The sequence below is a fragment of the Oncorhynchus masou genome, chromosome 1, assembly GCF_036934945.1.
Source record: "Oncorhynchus masou masou isolate Uvic2021 chromosome 1, UVic_Omas_1.1, whole genome shotgun sequence".
NCBI classification, from domain to species: Eukaryota; Metazoa; Chordata; class Actinopteri; order Salmoniformes; family Salmonidae; genus Oncorhynchus; species Oncorhynchus masou.
Window position 1 is genome coordinate 36139104 of NC_088212.1, and position 25704 is coordinate 36164807.

Consider the following 25704-nt stretch of genomic DNA (forward strand, 5'->3'; position numbering starts at 1 on the left):
GCCATTTAGCAGATGCTTTTATCCAAAGCGACTTATGCAAGCATACATTTTTACGTGTGGGTGGTCCTGGGAATTAAAACGCAATAACTCTGGCGTATCAAACTCCATGCTCTATCACATGACACAAGGGGACCAGCCACCAGTGTCTCCTGACCCATAGTTGGGAGGGAGACACACTGACTGCCCTAAAGGTCCTCATTTCCATTTCTGCCACTGAGCTGCAATTCTAGGATCAATTTGGTGTCAAGTCAGAGCGAAGCAACCAATGGATGAGAGAGGATTAAAGGGATTGGGATATCTTATCCCTTTTAAACAAAGCCAGGTGAATTCCTTTAACAGTTTTACCGCCAAAGCTCTTACAAAGATTAACACTACAACACAGAATGGAAATATTCACAATGAAAAATAAGAAAGACCTACTTGCATCTGTGGGCTTGTTTTAACACTTGAGCTGTGTGTGTGTGTGTGTGTGTGTGTGTGTGTGTGTGTGTGTGTGTGTGTGTGTGTGTGTGTGTGTGTGTGTGTGTGTGTGTGTGTGTGTGTGTGTGTGTGTGCTTGCTTAGTTGTGTCTTAGGAATTTGTGTCTCTCTCTGTGTTCTTAATTGAAATGTTTCTCACTGGCTTCTAGAGTCTCTGTACCCAGGAGAGCTCTCTTCCTTTTAATGTAATATCTGATTTGCCCATTTCAAAGACATAGCAGGAAATCCTGACCACAAAGTGATATATTCTCCCATGAAGCTATTTGGCTTTATAAAATGAAATACATACTCCTCACATCTGTTTCTTGTAAGTTTTTGTGATGTACAGTGTGACTTTAAAGATTAATTCAATTTGAGAACCCCCACCGTGTAGTGTGGACATCTATAGCATTCAAACCACTGATGTAATCACTCCTCCATGAAAATCCCAAATACATCAATTGATTCAGTATGTGGATATGAAGAACAAAAAAGGCATGATCGCATAACATCTTTCCCTCAAAGCTTTAGCTTGAATAGTAGAATACTTAACATTTCCTCTATAACAGGCCATACTAATAAATAATGAGTCGTAAACCTTGGTTTGAGCACAATTCATTGGGCCTACACCCCTCAACTGATGCTTTTGTCAGCATCCATGTTACATGCGTGCAACCCCATAGTTAACACATTCAGAACTAATCAGACCATTGTCTCTAAGCTGTTAAGAATGACTAGAATACCAGGCAGCAGCATCATAATGTGTTGCAATGCAAAGTCTATCCCGCCCCTCCCAATGGGGTCTTCAATGAGATGAGTGATGTTTCAAGCAGAATGAACTGAAGGTCTCTCTCTCTCTCATACCCAAAATGTATAGTTCAAATCAGGATGTCTCAGTGATGCGATGCAGCGCTTTCAACTCTGCTGTCAAACCGCGCAAAGCAATTGAATCCCCTGCTTTCTCATCGGCAGTCCCCTTAATTGTAGTGAGTTTGTCTGACATACCAGTGCTTTCCTCACTACTTAAGTGTTTTTTTTTGTTACAGTAGATTAGCTGTCAAAATCACTTCCATCTTGTCAAACACATCATCAAACACTCTCCAATTAAACTAACAAATTAAAAACATGTTTTCTATAATGAGAAGGATGATCCAATTTCAAGTATGTGGATTTCAAAGTTCATTTAAGTAAGTATGGTAACTTCAGACAGAGTTGGATGGTTAATTAGCTTCACTTTTTCTTTTTGCATAACAGGCTCTGAAAACAGAGGGTTATGAAATGAACAATACGTCTTAAAGTATCTTAATTGCCTCGTCAATGTGTATTTAAAGATAGGTGCAAGAGCAGTCACACTTGAAAGAGACCTATAATGAAGTTTATGACTCATGTAGATAATAAGTGCGCTGACAAGTTCTGCCTAATTGCTACTCCCTGTGGCCCTAAATAGGAAAACTCTCTGTCTGGCTGTCGAGCGCTACAATATGTATTGAAACCCACATAACCTTGTCAAACTCCAAAAGGCATTCGGGGATTTCAAATACTTGAAAAATAAGCTGGATGGGCTGTTGTTAGGGAATCATTTTGCTTTTCAAAACGTGACCTGTTTAAGCATTTAGTGGCAGATTTCTGGGTCAGCACTATTTTTTTTTAAATAATTAAATACAGTAATATGAGATCTATATGTAAAACATTTACACTTGACATTTTAGTAGTTTAATCACTTATCTGATGCTCTTATCTAGAGCATCTTACAGTAAATGTATTACCGTAATCTTAAGACAGCTAGGTAAGACAACCACATATCACAGTCAAATATACAAGGATACAAACATTCCTTTCTAGCTAAACATTGGACTGGCCTGTATATCGTTTAGTAAAAAAACATGTTTTCATACACATCTAAAATATACAAATTCAAGATCTGAGAACAGTAATATTTTAAATACAAATGAAGGTACCCATAAGCAATCATTTCTGATGAGAAAACACAAAACATTTGTGGATATAACATTATAAAAATAAACTCTTGATTTATTTATACTTATTTACTTAAATATTAACTTATACAACTAGGATAGCCACATTGTAAACTCAAACCATTGAATGAATGGAGCATTAAAATAGTTCCTATGTGGTATTTTAAGAAAGGTCTATATCCTATTCTCCTGTTTCCTCCCTCCTCTGTGTCCTCCCTCCTATGACTAGTGGTGAGGTAGTGATATAAAACCTACTGTAATGAAGCCTAGAGTAAATACCTCTCAGTCCATTAAGCCCCAGCAGATTGATTCAGGCCCTCTAAATAATGTATGTCTTGAAAAAGACAAATAATTGATCAATATGAAACGGTCTACCCATTGTTACCTTTGCACTGTTCCTATTGATGAAAAACAGATCTTTCCTCCCACGTCTTCTCAGTTAAAGGACTGTATTCTCTGAGAATTAATCATTCATGTGACGGGGAGATGAGCCAGTGGAGGAACGGAAAGGAGAGGAAGAAATCACCATGAGAGATACAGTATATTTGTAGTCGATATACGACACAGGCCAGGTCTCCTGTTGTACTGATCTCTCACACAAATTTAGATATTTCTCATCATTTATCTCCATCTTCTCCCATGACTCTTCATGTCTGCCTTCAGACTGTGACGAGTAGCCTAATGGGCAAATTCCCTCATGTAATGGCTCAAATCAGTCCCTTTTTTAAAAATGTTCTATTTATTTCAGTGGGCCCACATATGGTCAGCCACTTTGTCATTTGCTGCCTGGTGGACATGGGCATGAGGGTGATTTTAGCTAGCCGCGGATGGAACTGGAATGGCTGGTGACCACAGATGGCTGAGGCTTAATGTGGGCTCATAAAGACAGGGCTGACCTTTTCAAGGTGACTCTATCTTTGCTATAGATGATGCTATAGCTGTGAGGATATGGAGGAAAGCAAAGTCAAGCAAACACCACTAGAGAGAGATCCCCTCTCCTCTTCGGATATAATGATTTTGAACATACTTCCCAGTATCTACTGCATGGTGGTGGCTCTGTCAACATCATAGAGATATAACAAGTTAATTATGTGGTCAGCATGAACTGTAGTTACACACTAAAAAGTGATGGCTCATCAAGGTTTCTTTGGGAAGGGTGATGGTTCTACATTTGAAAATGTGGGTTCGTGGTTTGCACACAGGTCTTTTTGTGCAACCGTGAGTGAGAGTGTCTTTCCAGTTTATCTAATGTTTTGTGTTATGCCATTACATATTATATATGGCTATGGCTAATGATTGTGTTTTGTGAAAGATTGGCCTTGCGATAATTGTTCACTGACGCAATAATCAACCATATCAAATAGCTGACCGGAATGAAAAACCCTGCATGGTTCTTCAAAAGGATCTACAAAGAACATTTCAGATGTGAAGGTTCTATAAAGAACCATAAAGAGGGTTCTCTATAGCCCCCCAAAAGGTTGCAACCAGAGCATAACCCTGTTTTGGTGCTATATAGAATACGTTTTAATGGTTATTTATAAAACCTTAGGAAAGAGTTCTTTATAGATGGGTTAGCTGAAAAGTTCACAAAAACGATGTGCACGCTTCAATGGGGCGTCTGTGAGTTGTTGTGATTCTGGATGGCCAGATACTGTAGCTACCAACGATGACTGCCATGTAGGGAATTGTAAGTGACTCGTTTCAGCTAGTTTCATCTTGTTCTTGATACCATGTCTTGTTTTGAGGTATTTTGACTGATTTCATGTCAATTTCATGTCAATTTCAATGTGGCAAAAGAAATTGCTAGCTAGGTAACCAACATCTGTAATTATGTATTTGAGAGAAAACAAGTACTCAAATGTATTTATGTTTTCAATAAACATTGGAGATCTATAGTTTAGATGTGCTCAACAATCTAAGCCCACCCCATCTGTTTTGTCCCATAGTTGCGCAAGCATACGTTTTCTTGCTAAACAACCAACCCATCTATAGCACCATACGGGTCCCATTTAGAACCTTGTGAGCATGCTTCTTTATTTGGGAGAGAGTTGGTCTCCCAGGCATAAAAGGAGCATTTAGTTGCAAGAGGAACAAACAATTGTTGTTTGAGGTACAGTGGCCACAAACTAGCCACAACATCTAAACACACCACTTCAAAGTTGTGAGTGTTTTACTTGAAAGCTTTGGCATTACCCAGGTTCAGTAATGTACTGATCTGTGTCTGTTGTTTTTTAATTACAGAAAAGACACAACCTCACTCCAATATCTCCACCTGTAGAAAATAAGGCAGTCTTAGGTAAGGGCAGCGGTGTCAATTGGGTATCCCAGGGTATGGCAGTACCCATACCCTAGCTCAACAACAACCATTTTAAATAGGCTAAAATCATTCCAATCCCATTAAAGGGTAAATACAGTTTAGCGGGATTAAAGGGCTAACTTTAGGATGATGCAGACACCTGGGAGAGGCAATGGTGTAAAGTACTTAATTAATTAAGGTAAAATACTTTAAAGTACCTCTTAAGTAGTTTTCTGGGGTATCTGTACTTTACTTTACTAGTGATATTTTTTGACAACTTTTACTTTTTTCCACCACATTCCTAAAGTAAATAATGTACTTTTTACTACAAAAGTACTCGTTACATTTCGAATGCTTAGCAGGACAGAAAATGTTTCCAATTAATTCGCTTATCAAGGAAACATCCCTGGTCATCCTTACTGCCTCTGATCTGGCAGACTCACTGAACATAGATGCTTAATTTGTAAATTATGTCTGAGTGTTGGAGTGTGTCCCTGGCTATCTGTAAAATAATAAAACAATAAAATTGTGCTGTCTGGTTAGCTTAATCTAAGGAATGTGAAATGATTTACCTTTGATACCCTCACTAGGGTACGTGGAATGCTAGCGTCCCACCTGGCAAACATCCACTGAAATTGCAGAGCGCCAAATTTCAAAAACAAAAATACTCAAATACTCAATACTCAAATCAATTCTGTTATAGTCACAGACATTATTTTAACAGTTTACGAAACTTTAGAGTGTTTTCTATCCATATCTACCAATTATATGCATATCCTAGCTTCTGGGCCTGAGTAGCAGGCAGTTTACTTTGGGCACACTTTTCATCCTGAGGTGAAACTAGAACTAGTGAAGTTTTAAGTATATTAAAAAACAAGAAAATTGTGCTGTCTGGTTTGCTTATTCCAATGAATGTGAAATTATTTACTTTTGATACTTAAGTATATTTTAGCAATTACATTTACTTTTATACTTAACTACATTCTATGTATCGTTACTTTTACTCAAGTATTGTCACGACTTCCGTCGTGGTCGGCTCCTCTCCTTGTTCGGGCGGCTTCCGGCGATCGACGTCACCGGCTTTCTAGCCATCATCGATCCATTTTTCATATATCCATTTGTCTTGTTTTCATACACACCTGGTTTTCATCTATTTGTATTTAACCCTCTGTTTCCCATCATGTTTAGTGTGTAATTGTTTTCATGTCAAGTGATGTTCGTTAAGCGCTTTACTTTATTGTTCCGTTTTCTGAGCGCGTTTGTTTTGTTGTGCTCCCGGTTTGGAACTATAATAAAGTGCGCTTTATCTAATCATACTCTGATCTCCTGCACCTGACATCGACTTCATACACATCCTGACAATAATGACAATTGGGTACTTTTTCCACCACTGGGGAGTGGAAGGTAAGGCTGTTTGTATGGCTGGCTGGCTCCGCCCTAACAATGTATAAAAATAAGTGTCGAAAGGGAGTAGGCACGCCACCTGGCTTGACCCTGAAAAATCATCTTGCCTCCAACTTGCAGCTGTAGTGTCGCCGGCTGGGAGAATGACGGGTGAGGGGTGGGTAGGCTGTGTAGGAAAACGACAGGAGCGCGGCTGCCACTTGACAAAGCGACCTATTGCGGGTGCCCCATGAATGAAGCAATGGGCAAAACAGATGTTGCGTGGCACTCGACCACTCTGGAGGGACGCCGGCCTCCCGAGTGCTGACTGGGTGTGTTTATAGAATGTTAAATCCCTTATTGACTGAGGGGAATGAAGCTACAGCAACAAGGTGATAATGGCTGGAGTCAAATTTGCTTGTTTTTGCTGTTCTCCAAATTGGATTTTAGAGTTTAAAAAGTGTAGAAATTATGTAACTTTGCCATACTCTAGGTTTAGCTGAAATGATGCCCCTGTCCTGTGTGGGTTCATTTGTCTACACTTAAGTACCTGAAACTATCTGGCCGAACAATAAACCCGGAAAGTGAGGAGGCAGGAGTGTATCTTGTCTTTTGAGCTGGAGAGGACCCAACTGAGTTGAGCGATCAATCACCCTCTCTCTTTCTTCTACTTTGTGTTGATGTTTCTGGAGTTTTAATTAAGTTAATTCCACATCAAACAGAAGCGAGATTATGACCATATGCCTGGGATGAACGAGAGCCTGTGTGGATACAGTTGATGGGCTTTCAGAAAACTAATTATTACAACTTTATTTTGTTAAATAAATGTAAAATAAAAATAATCTTGGGTTGGTTGAGTTCATTTGAATATCCCAGGAAAAGTGCCATGGTGCAATCACTCACAGATGAGTTGAGATAAAAACAGTTTACAAAGACTTTCAAGAAGACACCATCAAGTGCATTGTCACCCTGACCCCTAGATACGTATATATACAGTTGAAGTCGGAAGTATACATACACCTTAGCCAAATACATTTAAACTCAGTTTCACAATTCCTGACATTTAATCAGAGTAAAAATTCCCTGTCTTAGGTCAGTTAGGATCGTCACTTTATTTTAAGAATGTGAAATGTCAGAATAATATTAGAGTGATTTATTTCAGCTTTTAATTCTTTCATCACATTCCCAATGGGTCAGAAAGTTTACATACACTCAATTCGTATTTGGTAGCATTGCCTTTAAATTGTTTCACTTGAGTCAAACGTTTCGGGTAGCCTTCCACAAGCTTCCTAATATAAGTTGGTTGAATTTTGGCCCATTCCTCCTGACAGAGCTAGTGTAACTCGGCTTCCTTGCTCGCACAAGCTTTTTCAGCTCTGCCCACAAATCTTCTATGGGATTGAGGTCAGGGCTTTGCGATGGCCACTCCAATACCTTGACTTTGTTGTCCTTAAGCCATTTTGCCACAAACTTTGGAAGTGTGCTTGGGGTCATTGTCCATTTGGAAGACCCATTTGCGACCAAGCTTTAACTTCCTGACTGATGTCTAGAGATGTTGCTTAAATATATCCACAAAATGCTCCTTCCTCATGACGCCATCTATTTTGTGAAGTGCACCAGTCCCTCCTGCAGCAAAGCACCCCCATAACATGATGCTGCCATCCCCGTGCTTTACAGTTGGGATGGTGTTCTTCTGCTGGCTAGCCTCTCCCTTTTTCCTCCAAACATAACGATGGTCATTATGACCAAACAGTTATATTTTTGTCTCATCAGACCAGAGGACATTTCTCCAAAAAGTATGATCTTTGTCCCCATATGCAGTTGCAAAGCGTAGTCTGGCTTTTTATGGTGGTTTTGGAGCAGTGGCTTCTTCCTTGCTGAGCGGCCTTTCAGGATATGTCAATATAGGACTTGTTTTACTGTGGATATAGATACTTTTGTACTTGTTTCCTCCAGCATCTTCACAAGGTCCTTTGCTGTTGTTCTGGGATTGATTTGCACTTTTCGCACCGAAGTACGTTCATCTCTCGGAGACAGTCCACGTCCCCTTCATGAGCGGTATGACGGCTGCGTGGTCCCACAGTGTTTATACTTGCATACTATTGTTTGTACAGATGAACGTAGTACCTTCAGGCGTTTGGAAATTGCTCCCAAGGATGAACCAGACTTGTGGAGGTATATCATTTTTATTCTGAGGTCTTGGCTGATTTCTTTTGATTTTCCCATGATGTCAAGCAAAGAGGCACTGAGTTTGAAGGTAGGCCTTGAAATACATCCACAGGTAGAACTCCAATTGACTCAAATGATGTCAATTTGCCTATCAGAAGCTTCTAAAGCCATGATATCATTTTCTGGAATTTTCCAATCTGTTTAAAGGCAAAGTCAACTTAGTGTATGTAAACTTCTGACCCACTGGAATTGTGATACAGTGAAATAATCTATCTGTAAAAAAAAAATTGGGAAAAATTACTTGCGTCATGCACAAAGTAGATGTCCTAACCGATTTGCCAAAACTATAGCTTGTTAAGAACAGATTTGTGGAGTGGTTGAAAAACGAATTTTAATGACACCAACCTAAGTGTATGTAAACTTCCGACTTCAACTGTATATACAGTGTGTGTGTATATATATATATATATACATACATACATACATACATAGTAGCTACATACATACATACATACATAGTAGCTACATATTCCTGAGGGGACTTGAAAATGAAGGGCAGTGTGTTGGTCTCATGAGATGCTGTATCAGCAAACAATAAGTGAGAGATGGGAAATGCATGACGCAATAAATGTGTATTGACACCTCTGGCAGAATTCATTTCTATTCCTTCTTGATATGTTTTTATTTTTGCAAACTCAGCCTCATGGTAAGCAATGTTTTCATCTCTGATACCAGGGTATGGGTTTCAAATTAGACTTATTTATAAGTCACAGTGAACTGCAGCAAAAATAAACTACTTTAATTAATACTAATATTTTGGAAGAGCTGCAATGGCACAGATAATCAACATCATTAAATATCATGACTAAATTAACTATTTTGTACACATACAGTACTGGGATAAATGGTAAAACTGTGATATCAAGATACAGCAGAAACATTTACTTTAACATCTGTAGTCTATATCTTCCTCTCTTTATGATTTCTCCCACATTTACATGAAAACCCCTCCTATTCCCTGTAGTGTAAATAAATCTCTAAACTGTTCAGTGGAGGCTCCTCAGGGGAGGAAGGGGAGGACCAATATATTCACGTCACCAAATAATTGATTAAACACACACTTTGGAATAAAGGTCTACAGTAGCATCTACAGTAGTCTGTAGGGTTGCACCAGCTGGCTATCAGGGTTGGGTAGGTTACTTTCTAAATGTAATATATTAGTTACTAGTTACTTGTCCAAAAAATGTAATCAGTAACGTAACTTTTGGATTACCAAAACTCAGTAACGTAATACGATTACATTTGGTTACTTTTAGATTACTTTCCCCTTAAGACTCATTCGAAGAAGACAAAAATGTATGTTACCAATTGAACCACATCTATTGCAGGATAAATCAATGTTAAAATTTACATAGCTGGCCATATATGGGATGTTACATTTTACTTTATGGGTTGGTTATGTAGGCTTCTTGTAACCCATTGTCACATCCTGACCATAGAAAGCCTCTATTTTCTATGGCAGAGTAGGTCAGGGCGTGACTAGGGGGGTTAGTCTAGTTTATATTTTCTATGTGGGGTTCTAGGTTGTTTTTTCTATGTTGGGGTTTTGGTATGATTCCCAATTAGAGGCAGCTGGCTATCGTTGTCTCTAATTGGGGATCATACTTAAGTAGAAATTTTTCCACCTGTGGGTTATGGGATATTGTTTGTTTGTTTTGAGTTAATGTTGTTGTCACAGTTCGTTGTTTGTTAGTTTATTGTTTTGTATTTGCTATAGTTTCACTTCTTTAATAAATTATGTGGAACTCAACATACGCTGCGCCTTGGTCCAACATTCATTCCAACGAACGTGACACTTATCGCTTTCTACTAAATATAATAACATGATTAAATGATATCTTTACTTTAATAACCAAAGTCTCAGAACTTCAGTCATTCCAATAAATATTATACCCTTTGATCAAGAATAGGACTTGGAAATATGAAAGTATAGATTAGCCAAATGGTTTTACCTGAGAATAACCCCAAAACTAAGGATTTATTAGCCAACCCTACTCTCTTGTTGATGATTTTGTGGTCATGGAGGACTGATTGGGCTCATTGATCAAGTTGAAAAATAAATGCTGTGCTCATGGAATGGCATGCACTGAGCACTAGTGAAAAATTATTGCCATATGCCGCAATTGCAATAGGCCTATTGTTTACCTTTTCGTTGGTGACACTTTAATGTCTTGATAATATGCAGCTGTTTAAATCCATGGTTGAAACAAACTTTCTGAATTAGAAAAAGTTATCCTCGAAGTAATCATCTACTTTTTCAAAAGTATCTGTAATCTGATTACAATATTTTGCTGGTAACAAGTTAGTTACAGTACATGTTAGGGATTACATTTTTTTTTTTTTTACGAATTACATGTAAGCCATTACTCCCCAACCCTGCTGGCTATGGCTATTCAACACTGGAAATCTTTCAAGTCAAGTCAATGTCAATTTTTGGTTTTATTAATATATTGCCACCGAGGCCCACCGGTGTAACTGCTTGCTTAACTGTACTGTAACGGGTTTACTAACGCATTAGTTCTAGTAGCTATGTTGACCATGACGTTACTAATGTCATTAGTTTATATGGTGACAACCGTGTAGCTGTTGGCTTGGAAAGGTTTTTTTCTTCTCAGTCACAGACAGCTGATGTATTGTGCACTGAAATCCACAAGGCGAGGGAAACAGTGAAAGGAGGAGAAGGAATTACACAACAAACACATTTTTCCCGCTTTTTGTAGGTGACTACTATGAAAGTGTATTGTTTTAGTGGGTTCAAGGGTGAATTCATTCCCCCGATTCTGGGGATGAACATACCGGAATTTGTCCCAAAGATCTCACGTTTGGAACTGTTGGACTAACGAGTACACCCTAGATACGCTTAGTGCACAACCGTGAGTCAAGGACATTTCTGGTTGCGACAACCAATCATATCTCCGTCTGCAACCAAGAATTGCACTCGCCAACCAATCCGAGACACCAGTGCAACCAAGTGGTAACCAATAATTAACCGATGAGGTTATAGCTATGGCAGGACCTTTAAACTCTAGAAGAGGACAATGGAAAAATACTGTAACCCCAGGGTCGTCACAATACGTTTCTTCTCATGAAATTTTGTTCGGGAGTTATTTCTTTTCTGAAGTAACGTTAGCTATGACGGGATATTTAAACGCTAGAAGAGGACTATGGAAAAATATATTTCCTCTCAGGTAATTTTGGCGAGTTATCTTTCTTTTCTGAAGTAACGTTAGCTACAATTTTATTGTTGTCTGCTGTTTTTATTAATAATCATCATCATCATCATCATCATCATCATCATCGATTGGAATATCTAGCAGGTAAGATCAGTGTATTAGGCCACAGTAATATGTTAGCACGGTTAACAAGATTTACAGTGTAGCTACAGTAACGCGTTCTAACGCGTTAGTAAACTGGTGTATTGACACAGGTTATCGAAGTAAAGTAACATTAGCTAGCTTTTAACGTCCGATGACTCTGACCATCAAAATAGTCTGTTAACCCCACTATTTGCAAACTGGAGTTATTATTTGCTTTTTACCATAGCTAGCTATCTAAACAAAGTGTGATTTTATAGCTAATTGTTGTGTTTTGTCACTAAACTCAGCATCAAACCTCTCCTTTTTCTCTTTGAATTAATTTAGCTAATTGGACTAGACATAGCTATAGGGCAAACACTGTCTTCATATCAAATCGGCTAGGGTCATGTCAATTATGAATCAAAAGGCACGAGCGATATCCTATGCTCTTGCTTATGCTGGTGTTTTTGTGGTAGAAATGTCCTTTAGCAAGTAGCTAAAGTTAGCATAAGTAGCTAGAGTTTATATACTTCATTTTATTGTTCCATCTATTAACCCAGTCTGCTCACTGTGATTAAAATGTATATCATTTATGCTTATTAAATACAAACTTTCCCCTTTATTTTCACAGCAGACCTGGAGCCCGGGTTCAGAAAACTGCCAAATGGAAGCCTTGTCTTAACAGACAGTAAGGATTCTAGGGTTTACAGGACATAAACTACTAAAAGAGTGTGGAGCCAGACTGTGTCTCCAGGCAATGTGGTGGAATCAGCCAGGAGGGCTGTACTGCTCAGATGTGGCAACCCAACAAGCAGGGCACATTTGCTGGGTCAGCATGAGTTACATTTTGGCCTTTATAAGGAGCAGTCTTTCAAGTGGGTGGTTGAAAATGTGCTGGGCTGGGTATTTGGTGGCATCGATGCAGAAAGAATCTGCCTCTCAGCCAGCGAGGAGTGATTTCAAAAGCCATGCTGCTAATAAGACGGCTTTCAAGGAATACATGGAGCTCTTCCACGAGGGCCGGGAGGCTATCAGGATTAAGTCCACCACCCAGCCGTCCTCCACCACCCATCCATTCAAAGACCAGATGACCACCGGTTCCCAGAGGTCCTCAACATCCTCACTCAGGTCATTGCTGGTTGGACAATTACGCCCCTCCCAGAATCTCGACAGCACAATAAGGAAGCTCATGTCTCCTCGGAAAGTTCAGCCTAGTAAGCTCTATATTATGTTAATATAAATTATTTCATATTTTAGTTTATGGAGATAATAGATAAGTAAAACAATCTGTTGATCTAATTTATTTAATAGTTCTACTTTTCAGCCATTCCAGCCTCTGAGCCTGATGATGGTGAGCTCCTTATGGCAGCAGAGCAGCACGAGTCACAGGAGTCAGACGTGCCGCGACCAATGGAGTTACAAGTATCAAGTTATTACATATAGTACTCACTGCTCAGCCTCTAAGTTTCATTCTACGTGTTTGTGTGGTGTATTTATAGTGATGACTTACATCATTTAAAATGTATCAGGCCTACACAGTATGTCTCATGTGATATGAGGACCTGTCCTTGGGGAATTTATCATCAATACATTATTTATTGTGTTGAGATGTTGTCTTTTGATTTCAGAGAGCGACGTAATATGCCTTCCCAAGGATTGGCAACACACTTTGCCTGATGTGGACCATAAGTGGGTTACCAAGGCATTGTTCAGGTGGTCGGGGAATAGGATTCCAGAGATGGACTTTGCCAGGGTTGACAAAATGTGGTGGGACGCCCCTCCACCACCCCTCATCAGCACCGGTGGTGGAGAGGTACTTTGTCCATCCTCTGCTGCTCTGGATGCCCAGGAAACTCTGGCAGGTGAAGCTGTATTGCCCACATTCTGGCTGTTAGGGGGAGCTGACCTCATCAGGACTCCACCAGAAGATCAGGCAGGTTGTGGATGTGGACAGATCTTACTATCTGGCAGCAGAATACCTTCAATGTCCCAAGTGCAGTAAGAAGGTCATCAGTTGGAACCACAGCATCCTTTTCCAGCTGGACATAGGCCACAGCATCCAGTTTCCCTGCATTTTGACAGCTAAACCCGTCTGTGACATCAAGGTAGTTCATCTGATGAGACAGCGAGGTCTAGGGAACAGCAGCAGCCATATACAAAAGAAGGTGACATCTGTGCCCAAGTACCGCTGGCTAATGCAGGTATACACCCAGGATGTCCTGCCCCAACTGGATGAGGTCAAGGCCAGCATTACCTCCCACGGTACTCAAGATCGACTCAACCAAGAAGGTAGTAAAGAAGTTGGCAAGCCACAGTGCCAAAACTGCTGTGTGGGCCACTAATGTGGGAAATGAGCATGGACAAGTCTTCATGTCCGTGCTCACATCCAGTGAAGGCAAAAGGACTGGGCCCTATGGTCGATGGCCTCATCAAAAAGTATGCGGATGCTGGAATCACAACACCTTCCATCCTGTATGTGAACAGGGACTGTTGTGTAGCAAGCCACATTCAGAAGATCAGAAGCTCGCTGCCTGGCCACAGCTGAAGATAAAGCTGGACATGTGGCACTGCATGAGGCGCATTGCAGTTGGTTGCAACACTAACTCCCACCAGCTGTATGCAACGTTCATGAATTGTCTCAGGCAGTGCATTTTCCAGTACGACCAGGATTACCTAAAAGCACTGAAGGATGCAAAACAAAAAGACTTGGAAGCAAAGCTCATGGGTCCATTAGATGCTGATGTCATGCGTAACATCACTCGGAGTGAGCTGGCCCTGCACTGCCGAAGAACCACACGTGGCACAGAGGAAACCCAGGCTCTGATCACTGAGCTCATCAATGGCTGATGGTAAGAAGGGGCGTGACTCCTTGGGTGTGCCTCTGATCAACTCCTGCAGGATGGAGGACATCTGGAGGACACAGATCAAGTATGTGGCCTGCCTGCAAGACCCAGAGGGTGCCCAGTTATATATCCAGACTGGCATCAGCATCAAGGGAGGACTTCCCCTGCCCACATACAGATGTGCCAGAAGTTCCACATCACTAGAATGCTTCCATCTTCACCTGAACCGATTCCTCCCAGGGAAAAACACAATCAAAACAATTCACTTTTAATGTACAATTACTGTTGTCTCTGTTTGAACTGGTGGTTCTATTCAAATGTACCAACCTTGTGAATTTATATTTCGGGTACACTAGCCAGTGATACCTTCTATCAGACATACCTGGTTGATGGATTGGCACGGTGGAATCAGGACCATGCTGTTGCAGCTACAAGTGACAGGAAGGAGCCACACTCCTACAGTGTCATCCTTCATCACACCGCCAACACCCTCAGGGAGGATATGCTTGGAACGATTATGGTTCCTTACACTGTTCCAGGCAAATACACTAATGTCCAAGGGGAGGATGAGGGCTTTGTGGAATTTCAGGACCTGACAGCTCCAGTGCTGGAGACAGCCCTGCCTCTTGGCACCTTTCGTCCTATTCCCACCCCCTCTACCAGCATCCAGTCCACAGCTGCATCAGTCAGTCCCCTGGCTTCCACTCTTGTACGTGCTACTCCACCACCTGGGCCTCTGTCCTCTACACCTGTGCTCACCAGTCCATCAGTCAGTCCCATCCTCCACTCCTGTATGGGCTACTCCCCCCACAGGCAGGCAAGAGTGTGCAAGGTGGTATTGAATGTGTCGCTGTCTGTCGCCTTGGCTGTGTTTGTAAATTCACTCTGGAATGCCAGAGTCTGCTCAGTGCGTTCTTGGGCGTTCATAAAATTCTGAGCGTTTTGCTCCCAGAGCGTTTAAAACACACACTGGACGCTCTGGTCAAAGAGTAGGTTTGATGCGAGCTAGCGTTCTGACCTCACAACAGCAGCACCCAAGCTAACTGACTGAAGTTGGCTAGCTTGCTAATGAGAGAACACAAATGAGAGAATACCTCACTCTGACCATTTTATTCGCCCGAGCAGAGCTGGTTAGGCTGCTTTCATGTTATCTAGTGCTTTGACTGTAACTGCGGCTGGCAACAATTTACTGACACCCGTCATATTCAACAGGTGTTGCGTGTTATTAAATGAATGTTACCCCTTGATTACTCACATTTCTCTTGACCTGTGCATCTATACTGAACAAAAATATAACGCAACATGCAATAATTTCAAAGATTTTACTGAGTTACAGTTCATATAAGGAACTCAGTCAATTAAAATAAATTCATTAGGCCCTAATCTATTGATTTCACATGACTGAGAATACAGATATGCCTCTGTTGGTCACAGAGATAAAAAATATAAAAAACAGTCAGTATCTGGACCTAATGCAGCAAGACACATCTCCTTCGCAGAGAGTTGATCAGGCTGTTGATTGTGGAATGTTGTCCCACTCCTCTTCACTGGTGTGTCCAAACTTTTGACTGGTACTGTATATAGTTTTGTTCTGTATACATTGTAAACTTTCATTCATAGGCTAGGTTGTAGCAACCTCATGATGGGTAATATGGAAAATGATAGTATCATGTAGTAGCTTAAACCTATCGATGTTACATTGAACTGGGTGAATGGAATATGAATGACAGTCATCCAATATTCTGTAATAGAAATAAGGCCAAGCTCATCAAAATTGTCCTCCCTCATTTTAAACATCACTGACAGCCACTGATACCGTGCATTGAAAAATTGCAATAAGATCATACACTTCTGATCTTGATTCCCTCCTATGACTGTTTTATTCAGCTACTGCTTACCCCAAGATCTCCTCTACCACACAGAAGACCACTGTGGCCTGTGAACCCAGCATCTTCTCTCGCTCGCTATCAATCAGTGAGATGGCCTCAGAGACATAATTGCTCCATGCAACAGAGAAGCCAATCTCCATTCCATTAGAGGCTGTACAATACAGTATTTATGGTGGTGAATCAAAGTTGATTTGTTATTCAACCATTCTTATACAGGTATATTTGTTTCATTTTCCTCACAAAGACAGAACTAGAGAAGAAAAGGTACTAGTATTTGCATAGGCATTATGGTGAAAGACAAAGAGAGACTTATGTTACGACATTTGTGACATTGGTGTTATTATTGCATGGAATCAAAGAGAGTGCAATCACTTTATGTAAGCATTGTGCACATGTCAGACCTGATGCAAGTCATTCAATGGAGCAGAATGACAAAGTGGAGTACATCAGTATAAAAAAAACACACTCCAGTGGGTTTCTTATAACACTCTATTTAGTGGCCGTATCTGAATCAATCTCCTACCTTATGAACCGACCACTCAGTGGCATGGTTTGCTGCATAACGGCAGGTCCGGTGAATAACAAAACAGAGTTTAACCTTGAAGACTGAAATTCGGGGGTGGCATACTGAACATTGAAGTTACTATTAGGCTCAATGAAGAATGTGACTGTTCACTGGTAACAAACCTGAAACAAACATTTACTTGTTGTCTGAATGTCTCTTACTATTCAGCGGGAAAACCTTTCTATTGATGAGGATATGTCATGCTAGTCCATTTAGAATGATGAGGACTTTGAGACGGTCATCAGCTACTATAATATTCCGTCCAGGTTCCTCAGAGGGGTTGAGTTATCAATAAACTAACCAAGATCTATCCCCTCGCCTCTGAAGTGAATTTTCAAAGACTGCAGAAACCCTTCTGAAGCACCGTTCAAGCAATCTGAAGATTTTAAACTGGATGTGATGACATTAATGAAGGATACTTTTTCAAGCACGTCTCATTCCAATAAGCCCAGAGTGAGTTTAGATTCAGAGTGGTTCCACTTGGCTGAGGAGAAACATTTTCTGAATTTAAACGCGACCAATTCTTCAACCAAGCCTCTGCTCACATGAAGCGTTAAATTCAACTCAAAGCAGCTGCAAAGAGATTTACATTTTCAGTATAGGGCTTTAAAGCCATAGGGTTGACTAAAATATTTGCATTAAGGATTTTCCCTCCCATCTGAGAAACATATTTCTAACATCTCTCAGTTGACACCTCTCAGTTGACGCCTTTGGGTATTCTATCTTAAGCTACTACCCTTATTCTACAAAACATAAGGAAACTAAATTGTGATCCATTCCAAAGAAGGGAATATAAACACCATAAATCATTTCAATAGGACTTTCCAAGTGAGCCGGCGCTGTAACTAATATTGGATTTGTAATTAGTGGCATTATGTTCCAGCACACTAGTCTTTCCTTTCCAATCCCACTCGCTTTAGCTGAATAGGCTTATTAACAACCTCAACCTCCAATGACACTTCTAACTCCTTTTTTGTGTGATTATGATTTTGTACCTTCATGTTGTAACTTCTCAAAAATAAATGTGTCCATTTGAGTCTATCAAAAGAATGTGGATGTAATCAATAAGCAGAATGAATCAGTGTTGTACTCACGCGCATGCCAAGCTCAATGTTCTCGCCTCCATAGACTTCCATGCCAGGATCGAGGAGGCCGATCTGGCCAAAGTATTCTCTGTCCACCACAAAGGAGCAGCCGATCATAGCTGGTGTCCTAGATGAAAAGACAGATGGAGAGAGGCTTTTAAAAACAGTGTTCATTCCCCTGTCTGTCTTGATCAGCCTCAGTGACACCCACAGTGCACTCTGTTGAGTAGACACTTTACTAAAATAAAACAGGATTCATAATAATGTTAATAATCACTGCACACCAGCCTGTTTGCACCCTGGGCTACACTGGAGGCCGATACACTATTTACTTGATTTAATTTCATTAACACAAAAATCTATGCATGATTAACCTGGGAAAACCCCTGAGTAACAATGCATTTTACAAATCGGAGAACACCATTCTCCTCTTAATTGTACATCTACATGTGGGGTACAAGTGCACCCAGACCTTCTGTGAAAATACCACAGGCTCAGCGTTTGGTATATCTTTCAATATGCATTTTTCCATAAGTGTCGGTGTTAAAACATCAAGAGGACCAGCTTCCAGAGACATCTCCATAATACAATAGAACTGGGCCTATAAAGCTCTTTAAGGAAGAGGGGTGGCAGGTAGCCTAGTGGTCAGCGGGAAAAAAAAAGGAACATTGCTTTAAGGATGTATGAGAGGGAAGCTATGATGGGGACGAGGTCCTCTAGTAAGTATAGACGGTCAGACACACACAAACCTCCATGAGAGAGCCACCTGTGCTGGCCTGATGGATGGGCCACTGTCCTCTCCACTCCAGCCTGCTCTCTCTAGGTCTCTAAAGTTGTTTTTATTTCCGGGCCACTGTCACCCTAGGCTTGCTTTTACCGGCTTTAGCCAATACATTTAGTGCTCGATAACATAGACTTCATCAAAATGTAATATAAAAATATAGCAGTCCATGATGTGCGATGACAAATGGAGTCAAATAGCTTATTTTCAATCTGATCAGTGGGTAGCTGTAGTCTCCTGCAGCATGGAGCCTAGTACACCATACATTAATATGCACAGTGGAGAGTGCAGTTCTGTACGGCTGGCCCTACTGTATGTTATCGGGAGGAGGTTATTAGAGAGGGAGGATGAAGAGGGAACACTATAATGATTAATTGACACTGTGTTAATATTCAAAAGGAGGTTGTTTAGGGATATCAAGGATGCTGTGCATGTTTATATTTGTTTGCATATAGTCGTGTTTAGACAATAATTGCAGTAGTTTTGTCTTCCCAAAATAATCTGCATGGAGTGTGCTTTATGAAATTATTATGTGGGGTAAGGAAGACAAGCACACACACACACACACACACACACACACAAACCAACATCTGCGCAATCACTGCTCTATAGATATCTTGCAAAAATCTCCCTTTTCCAGTGGGCAAACAGCCTACACACTCATCCTCGGTCTGTTTTTTCACCTCCTTTTCTTATTTGATGATGTTTTTCAGTCAGTCAAAGTTTATAAAAGCAACGTTTTTTCTATTACAGTGCCTTCAGAAAGTATGCCCACCCCTTTACTTGTTCCACATTTTGTTGTGTTACAGCCTGAATTTAAAATGGATTCCATTGAGATGTATTGTTACTAGCCTACACACAATACCCCAATGTCAAAGAGGGATTATGTTTTAAGAACGTGTAACTAATTAATAAAACATGAAAAGCTGAAATGTCTTGAGTTAATAAGTATTCAACCCCTTCGTTATGGCAAGCATAAATCATTTCTGGAGTAAAAATATCCATAGTCACATAATAAGTTGCACGGACTCACTCTGTGTCCAATAATAGTGTTTATCATGATTTTTTGAATGACTACCTCATCTCTGTACCCCACACATGCAATTATCTGTAAGGTCTCTCAGTCAAGCAGTGAATGTCAAACACAGATTCAACCACAAAGTCAAGGGAGGTTTTCCAATGCCTCACAAATAAGGGCACCTATTGGTACATGGGTAATAAATAAATAAAAAGCAGACATTTAATATCCCTTTGAGCATGATAAAGTTATTCATTACACTTTGGATGGGGTATCAATATACCCAGTCACTACAAAGATACAGGCGTCCTTCCTAACTCAGTTGACAGAGAGGAAGGAATTCGCTCAGGAATTTCACAAATGGTGACTTTAAAACAGTTACAGACTTGGGAAATGTCCTTGTTAGCCTACGTTAGCTCAACCATCCCGTGGACAGGACACCGATCCTGAAGAAGTTGACCTTGATAGGAGAAAACTGAGGATTGATGAACAACAATGTAGTAACTCCACAACACTAACCTAAATGACATAGTGAAATGCAAGTACAGAATACAAATATTCCAAAACATGTATCCTGTTTGCAATAAGGCACTAAAGTAAAACTGCAAAGAATGTGGCAAAGAAATGAACCTTATGTCCTGAATACAAAGCATTATGTTTGGGGCAAATCCTAAACACCACATCACTGAGTACCAATCTTCATATTTTCATGCATGGGTGGTGGCAGCAACATGTTATGGGTATGCTTGTCATCGGCAAGGACTAAGGAGTTTTTTTTAGGATAAAAAGATGTGGAATAGAGTTGAGCACAGGCAAAATCCTAGAGGAAAAACTGGTTCAGTCTGCTTTCCAACAGGCACTAGGAGACAAATTCACCTTTCAGCAGGACAATAACTTAAAACACAAGGCCAAATATACACTGGAGTTGCTTTTCAAGGTGACTTTAAATATTTTGATTGGCCTTGTTACAGTTTTGACCTAAATTGGATTGAAAAATCCATGGCAACACTTAAAATGGGCTGTCTAGCAATGATCAAAACCAACTTGACAGAGCTTAAAAAAGAATCATGTGCAAATATTGCACAATCCAGCTGTACACAAAGCTCTTAGAGACGTACCCAGAACAACTCACAGCTGTAATGACTCAGGAGTGTGAATACTTACTGCATGTACATTATATTTCTGTATTTCATTTGATACATTTGCAAACATTTATAAAAACATTTATAAAAACATGTTTGAATTCAGGCTGCAACACAACAACAAGTGGAATAAGTCAATGGGTATGAATACTTTCTGAAGGCACTGTTTTGGATATATTTTTGGATGCCCAAACACCTCAGCTCTGAATAGCCATAGGCCTACACTACATTATTGTTGATGGGCAGAGAGATGTAGGAATAAAGTACAGGAATGTTCTCCAATAGGGATCAACACAGCCAACACACTCCACCTGCCTCTTGAGGTGTGGAGTGTCAATAACAGGACTGCAAATAGCACCTGCAATGTTTGCAGTCATTCCACTGCTGTTATCTTACAACTGATATCTTACAACAGAAACTATTGTTTTACTGTAGTCCATATGAAAAGGAATCCTCTTACAATATTTAAGGTTTAGTTTTTCATGCTTGTTCTCCTGTATGTCTGTTTAATCTGTCTCAGGGGCAACAGTAACACCACTTAACAGAGCCCTGCTGGACAATATTTCAAGTGCTTAACATTTCTGTCTCTAACTGGCAAAGCATGGTTCGGTTGTAATTCAAACAGTGATCAGCAAAGTAGCATAGCCACGATGTCAGAACAGTCAGATTGAAATTTTCCTCAGAGGAGAAGTCTCATATTGTCTCTTCTGTCTCTGTTGGTTGGCTTCTGACATTGTGTTAAATTAGAATCATAAGCTAAATTATGCTTTAATGTCTCAACCAGAAGACAAATGGCCCATAGCACATGGCTCAGCAGTCACCTCCAGTCTTCAGAAACAGCATTAGGGGCTATATGAATAATTAATTACAACTATTTTATGACCTGATTTGTGTGTATTGACCTTGCCCCAGCCAAACACATGTCCGGAGAAATAAGACTATTTCTGTGTAATTTAAGAAATATGGCATAATCATGCTGAACATATAAAAAATACATAAAACATGATTTACCTGAGGCTCCTAGGTGAATATTTACTGTAATAATCACCAACTCTATGATTACAGTGACAACATTTATTCCATACAACACAGCAGCAATGAACACTGTAGACTAAAGTCATATACAGCGCTCACTGTATGAAATTACACTAATGACCCAAATATCAAGGTTTCCTCATCAAAATGGAGGGGGTGCTCAACTATGGTGAGGTGTGTTACCTGATGGGGGCTGTCTCGTCGCCCTTGTCCAGCCACTCCTGAGGGGGGATAATGTACATGCACCACAGGCCCCAGTTGTAGCCGTGGGCCGCGTTGGCGTACTGCTGCACCTCGAACGTGTTGAACTTGATGTTGTCGATGGCCGGGAGGATGATCCGGGTATGGTCCTCCTTCACTCTGGTCAGGATAGGCTCCGCCCTTTGATAAGAGAAGAGAGACATCAGGGTTGAGCTATTGTACTGTGACACTGTCACAACCATCAAACAATCACTCACGCCGCCAAACCTACCCTAGTAAAACTGACTATCCTACCGATCCTCGACTTCGGCGATGTCATCTACAAAATAGCTTCCAATACTCTACTCAGCAAACTGGATGCAGTTTATCAGTGCCATCCATTTTGTTACTAAAGCACATTATACCACCCACCACCGCGACCTGTATGCTCTAGTCAGCTGGCCCTCGCTACATATTCGTCGCCAGACCCACTGGCTCCAGGTCATCTACAAGTCCATGCTAGGTAAAGCTCCGCCTTATCTCAGTTCACTGGTCACAATGGCAACACCCACCTGTAGCAAGCGCTCCAGCAGGTGTATCTCACTGATCATCCCTAAAGCCAACACCTCATTTGGCCGCCTTTCCTTCCAGTTCTCTGCTGCCTGTGACTGGAACGAATTGCAAAAATCGCTGAAGTTGGAGACTTTTATCTCCCTCACCAACTTTAAACATCTGCTATCTGAGCAGCTAACTGATCGCTGCAGCTGTATAGTCCATCGGTAAATAGCCCACCCAATTTACCTACCTCATCCCCGTACTGTTTTTATTTATTTACTTTTCTGCTCTTTTGCACACCAGTATCTCTACCTGCACATGACCATCTGATCATTTATTACTCCAGTGTTAATCTGCAAAAGTGTAATTATTCGCCTACCTCCTCATGCCTTTTGCACACAATGTATATAGACTCTTTTTTTCTTTTTTTCTAATGTGTTATTGACTTGTTTATTGTTTACTCCATGTGTAACTCTGTGTTGTTGTCTGTTCACACTGCTATGCTTTATCTTGGCCAGGTCACAGTTGTAAATGAGAACTTGTTCTCAACTAGCCTACCTGGTTAAATAAAGGTGAAATAAATAAATAAATAAAAATCATCCATCAACATCCCTTTAAAACACTGCAGAGAAATAAATGTAATACATATGGCCAGCAATAAAAAAAAGCAGTGTTGGCTCCCTCAAAACCTTTATTTATCCTCTACAAGGTTGCCAGGGATTCTCAATAAAAGCCTTTTTCCAAAAGCCTGCCAAAGTGTTCAACAGTGGCTTACTCTAGGGTGTTTTGCTTGCCACGTTCGGTGTCAGAGTACATCAAACTGTGTGCAGCACCCTTGGTGATGTTGCCCCCTAGTCATTGAAGTGGCTGGCGACAGAGTGTGTGTGTTTGTTCCCTTCATTTCCTACTCACTTGGCCTATGGCATGCATGCTGATATCTTTGGGTAGATGGAAGGGGAATAAGGGTCTCTGCCAAGGGTCTCTTCATTTGCCATACTGTTAGCCCTGGCTATACATGGACTTTGATCATCTGTCTAATGTTAGTTCTGCTTCAGTACAGCTTTTTGAGCAACTACTCATACCTAGAAGCTGCATTTCGCACAATGTTCAATCTGACAGGCTGCAATTATGATCCATAATTACCGTAACTCTTTAGAATACCCTCTCCCTCATCTCCCTCCATTCTCATCCTCTATCGCTCTCACCATATTTTCTTAAACTCTCTCTCTATCCCCTTCTCTCTCTCTCCCTCCCCTTTCTCTCTATTTCTTTAAAAACCAAACCCATTTATCTTCCAAAAGCAGAAGTATTCTTTATCACATCAGGGTAGTGGAAAGAGAGCCATGGAATGGATCCAAATGGAGCTATAAGTGGGTTTCCGGTAAAAATGACTGACAGATGCACTACTAAGTAAAAGCAATCATTTAATAAGAGCGGCATGATTGTAAAAACCTTCCCATCTCATTCGGAAAGATTGGCATATGAGAGACCTGGGCCTCTACTTACTTGAAGGTGTAATGGAAAGGATAAAAGTATGCATGGGAGAGGGGTTGACTTCCCCATCTGCTGTTGGAAAGTTGGTCAGTGTCCAGGTAAAGAAATGTGTTGATGAGCTACATTTTCTGACAAACATCATTTCACGACTGTGCTTTGAACAGTCAAACTTGAACGATGAAGTAATAAAACGTAATAATTGAAAGGGGCTAAAAAATATTGCAACGCCAACTTATTGTCACTGAACACTTGAATTGAAAACGACTGCATTTAGATTCATTAAACGCTAGGATGTTTGTGTAGCCCTAATCCCCAGGTTAGTTTTGAGATATCTATTGCCAATATGTTATTTCTCAGCCAGCAAATAAATATTGTATGGAGTTAATTCTACTTAGAATGAGTAGGCTGTCACGTTCTGACCTTTATTTCCTTTGTTTTGTCTTAATTTAGTATGGTCAGGGTGTGAGTTGGGGTGGGCAGTCTATGTTTGTTTCTCTATGATTTGGGTATTTCTATGTTTCGGCCTAGTATGGTTCTCAATCAGAGGCAGGTGTCATTAGTTGTCTCTGATTGAGAATTATACTTAGGTAGCCTGGGTTTCACTGTGTGTTTGTGGGTGATTGTTCCTGTCTCTGTACCTGCCAGTTAGGACTGTTTGGGGGGGGGGGGGGGGGGTTCACATTTCTTGTTTTTGTTAGTTTGTTCATGTGAAGTGATTTATTAAAACATGAATCAAAATAACCACGCTGCGCTTTGGTCCGCCTCTCCGTCAATGGAAGAAATCCCTTACATAGGCTAAGTTTTACTTCCCTCAACAATCTTCTGTAAGCGTCATATTGCCAAGTGACTAACATGGATAGGCAAGGATGAATAGAGTATATCTACCACATGCGGAGATCTTGCTTTTGGTGGACCCTGTATGCATTCTCTAACCTTGAGAACTCAGAACCCCCATCCAGTACACTCCATTAGTCATTCATCTTCACCCTCACCTACAGTAGCAGCCCAGCGCTAGCTAGCAGCGTGCTCAACACTAGCTACCTCACCAGGTACCTCAGAAACAATGAGGGATCAGGTTTAACTGATGAGGTTTTTCATTCCCCCCCCTCTTCTTCTCCGATCATTTCATTTGCACCATCTCCGTGACGGTTATTCACCCACATCGGTCCAGATTCAATTTGGTTTCATATTCAAGTAGTGGTTTTTCCCCACAGTGATGACTCATGTAATCTTGTTCAAATACATTGTCGCAATAGGTCTCATTGTTTTTCTGGAGCTTCTCTCATTTTATTACTACCTGGTCTGGTCTCAAGCCCTTTTCTACATATACATGCACAGACGTACGGGACAAATGGAACATTTTATGAGTTGTTTACTTGATGTCTACATGCAAAAAATAATAAACAGCCCTGCGTGTTTTTAACCCACTCAAAACCAACGGAAGATGTCTAATATTACGATCAACACTTATTTTCCTGA

At 40.6% G+C, this 25704-nt stretch overlaps 1 protein-coding gene and 1 long non-coding RNA gene across 3 annotated transcripts in view; one reads left to right on the forward strand and one right to left on the reverse strand.

Moving 5' to 3' along the window:
• LOC135543247 (polypeptide N-acetylgalactosaminyltransferase 9) overlaps positions 1–25704 on the reverse strand; it is a 91821-nt gene that overhangs the window by 32240 nt on the left and 33877 nt on the right. Inside the window, exons 5-6 of the mRNA XM_064970381.1 lie at positions 22180–22377; positions 18030–18147 (exon numbers count right to left, since the gene is read on the reverse strand). Of these exons, the coding sequence (XP_064826453.1) occupies positions 18030–18147; positions 22180–22377 (316 nt within the window). The remainder of the gene's footprint in view (positions 1–18029; positions 18148–22179; positions 22378–25704) is intronic.
• Positions 11286–19733, forward strand: LOC135543253 (uncharacterized). 2 transcript variants are annotated; one of them, XR_010456195.1, is made up of 3 exons: positions 11286–11659; positions 12273–12852; positions 12950–19733. It is a non-coding gene; the product is annotated as an uncharacterized LOC135543253 (long non-coding RNA). The 2 variants fall into 2 exon arrangements; XR_010456194.1 differs by having other exon boundaries at positions 11287–11659; positions 12270–12852.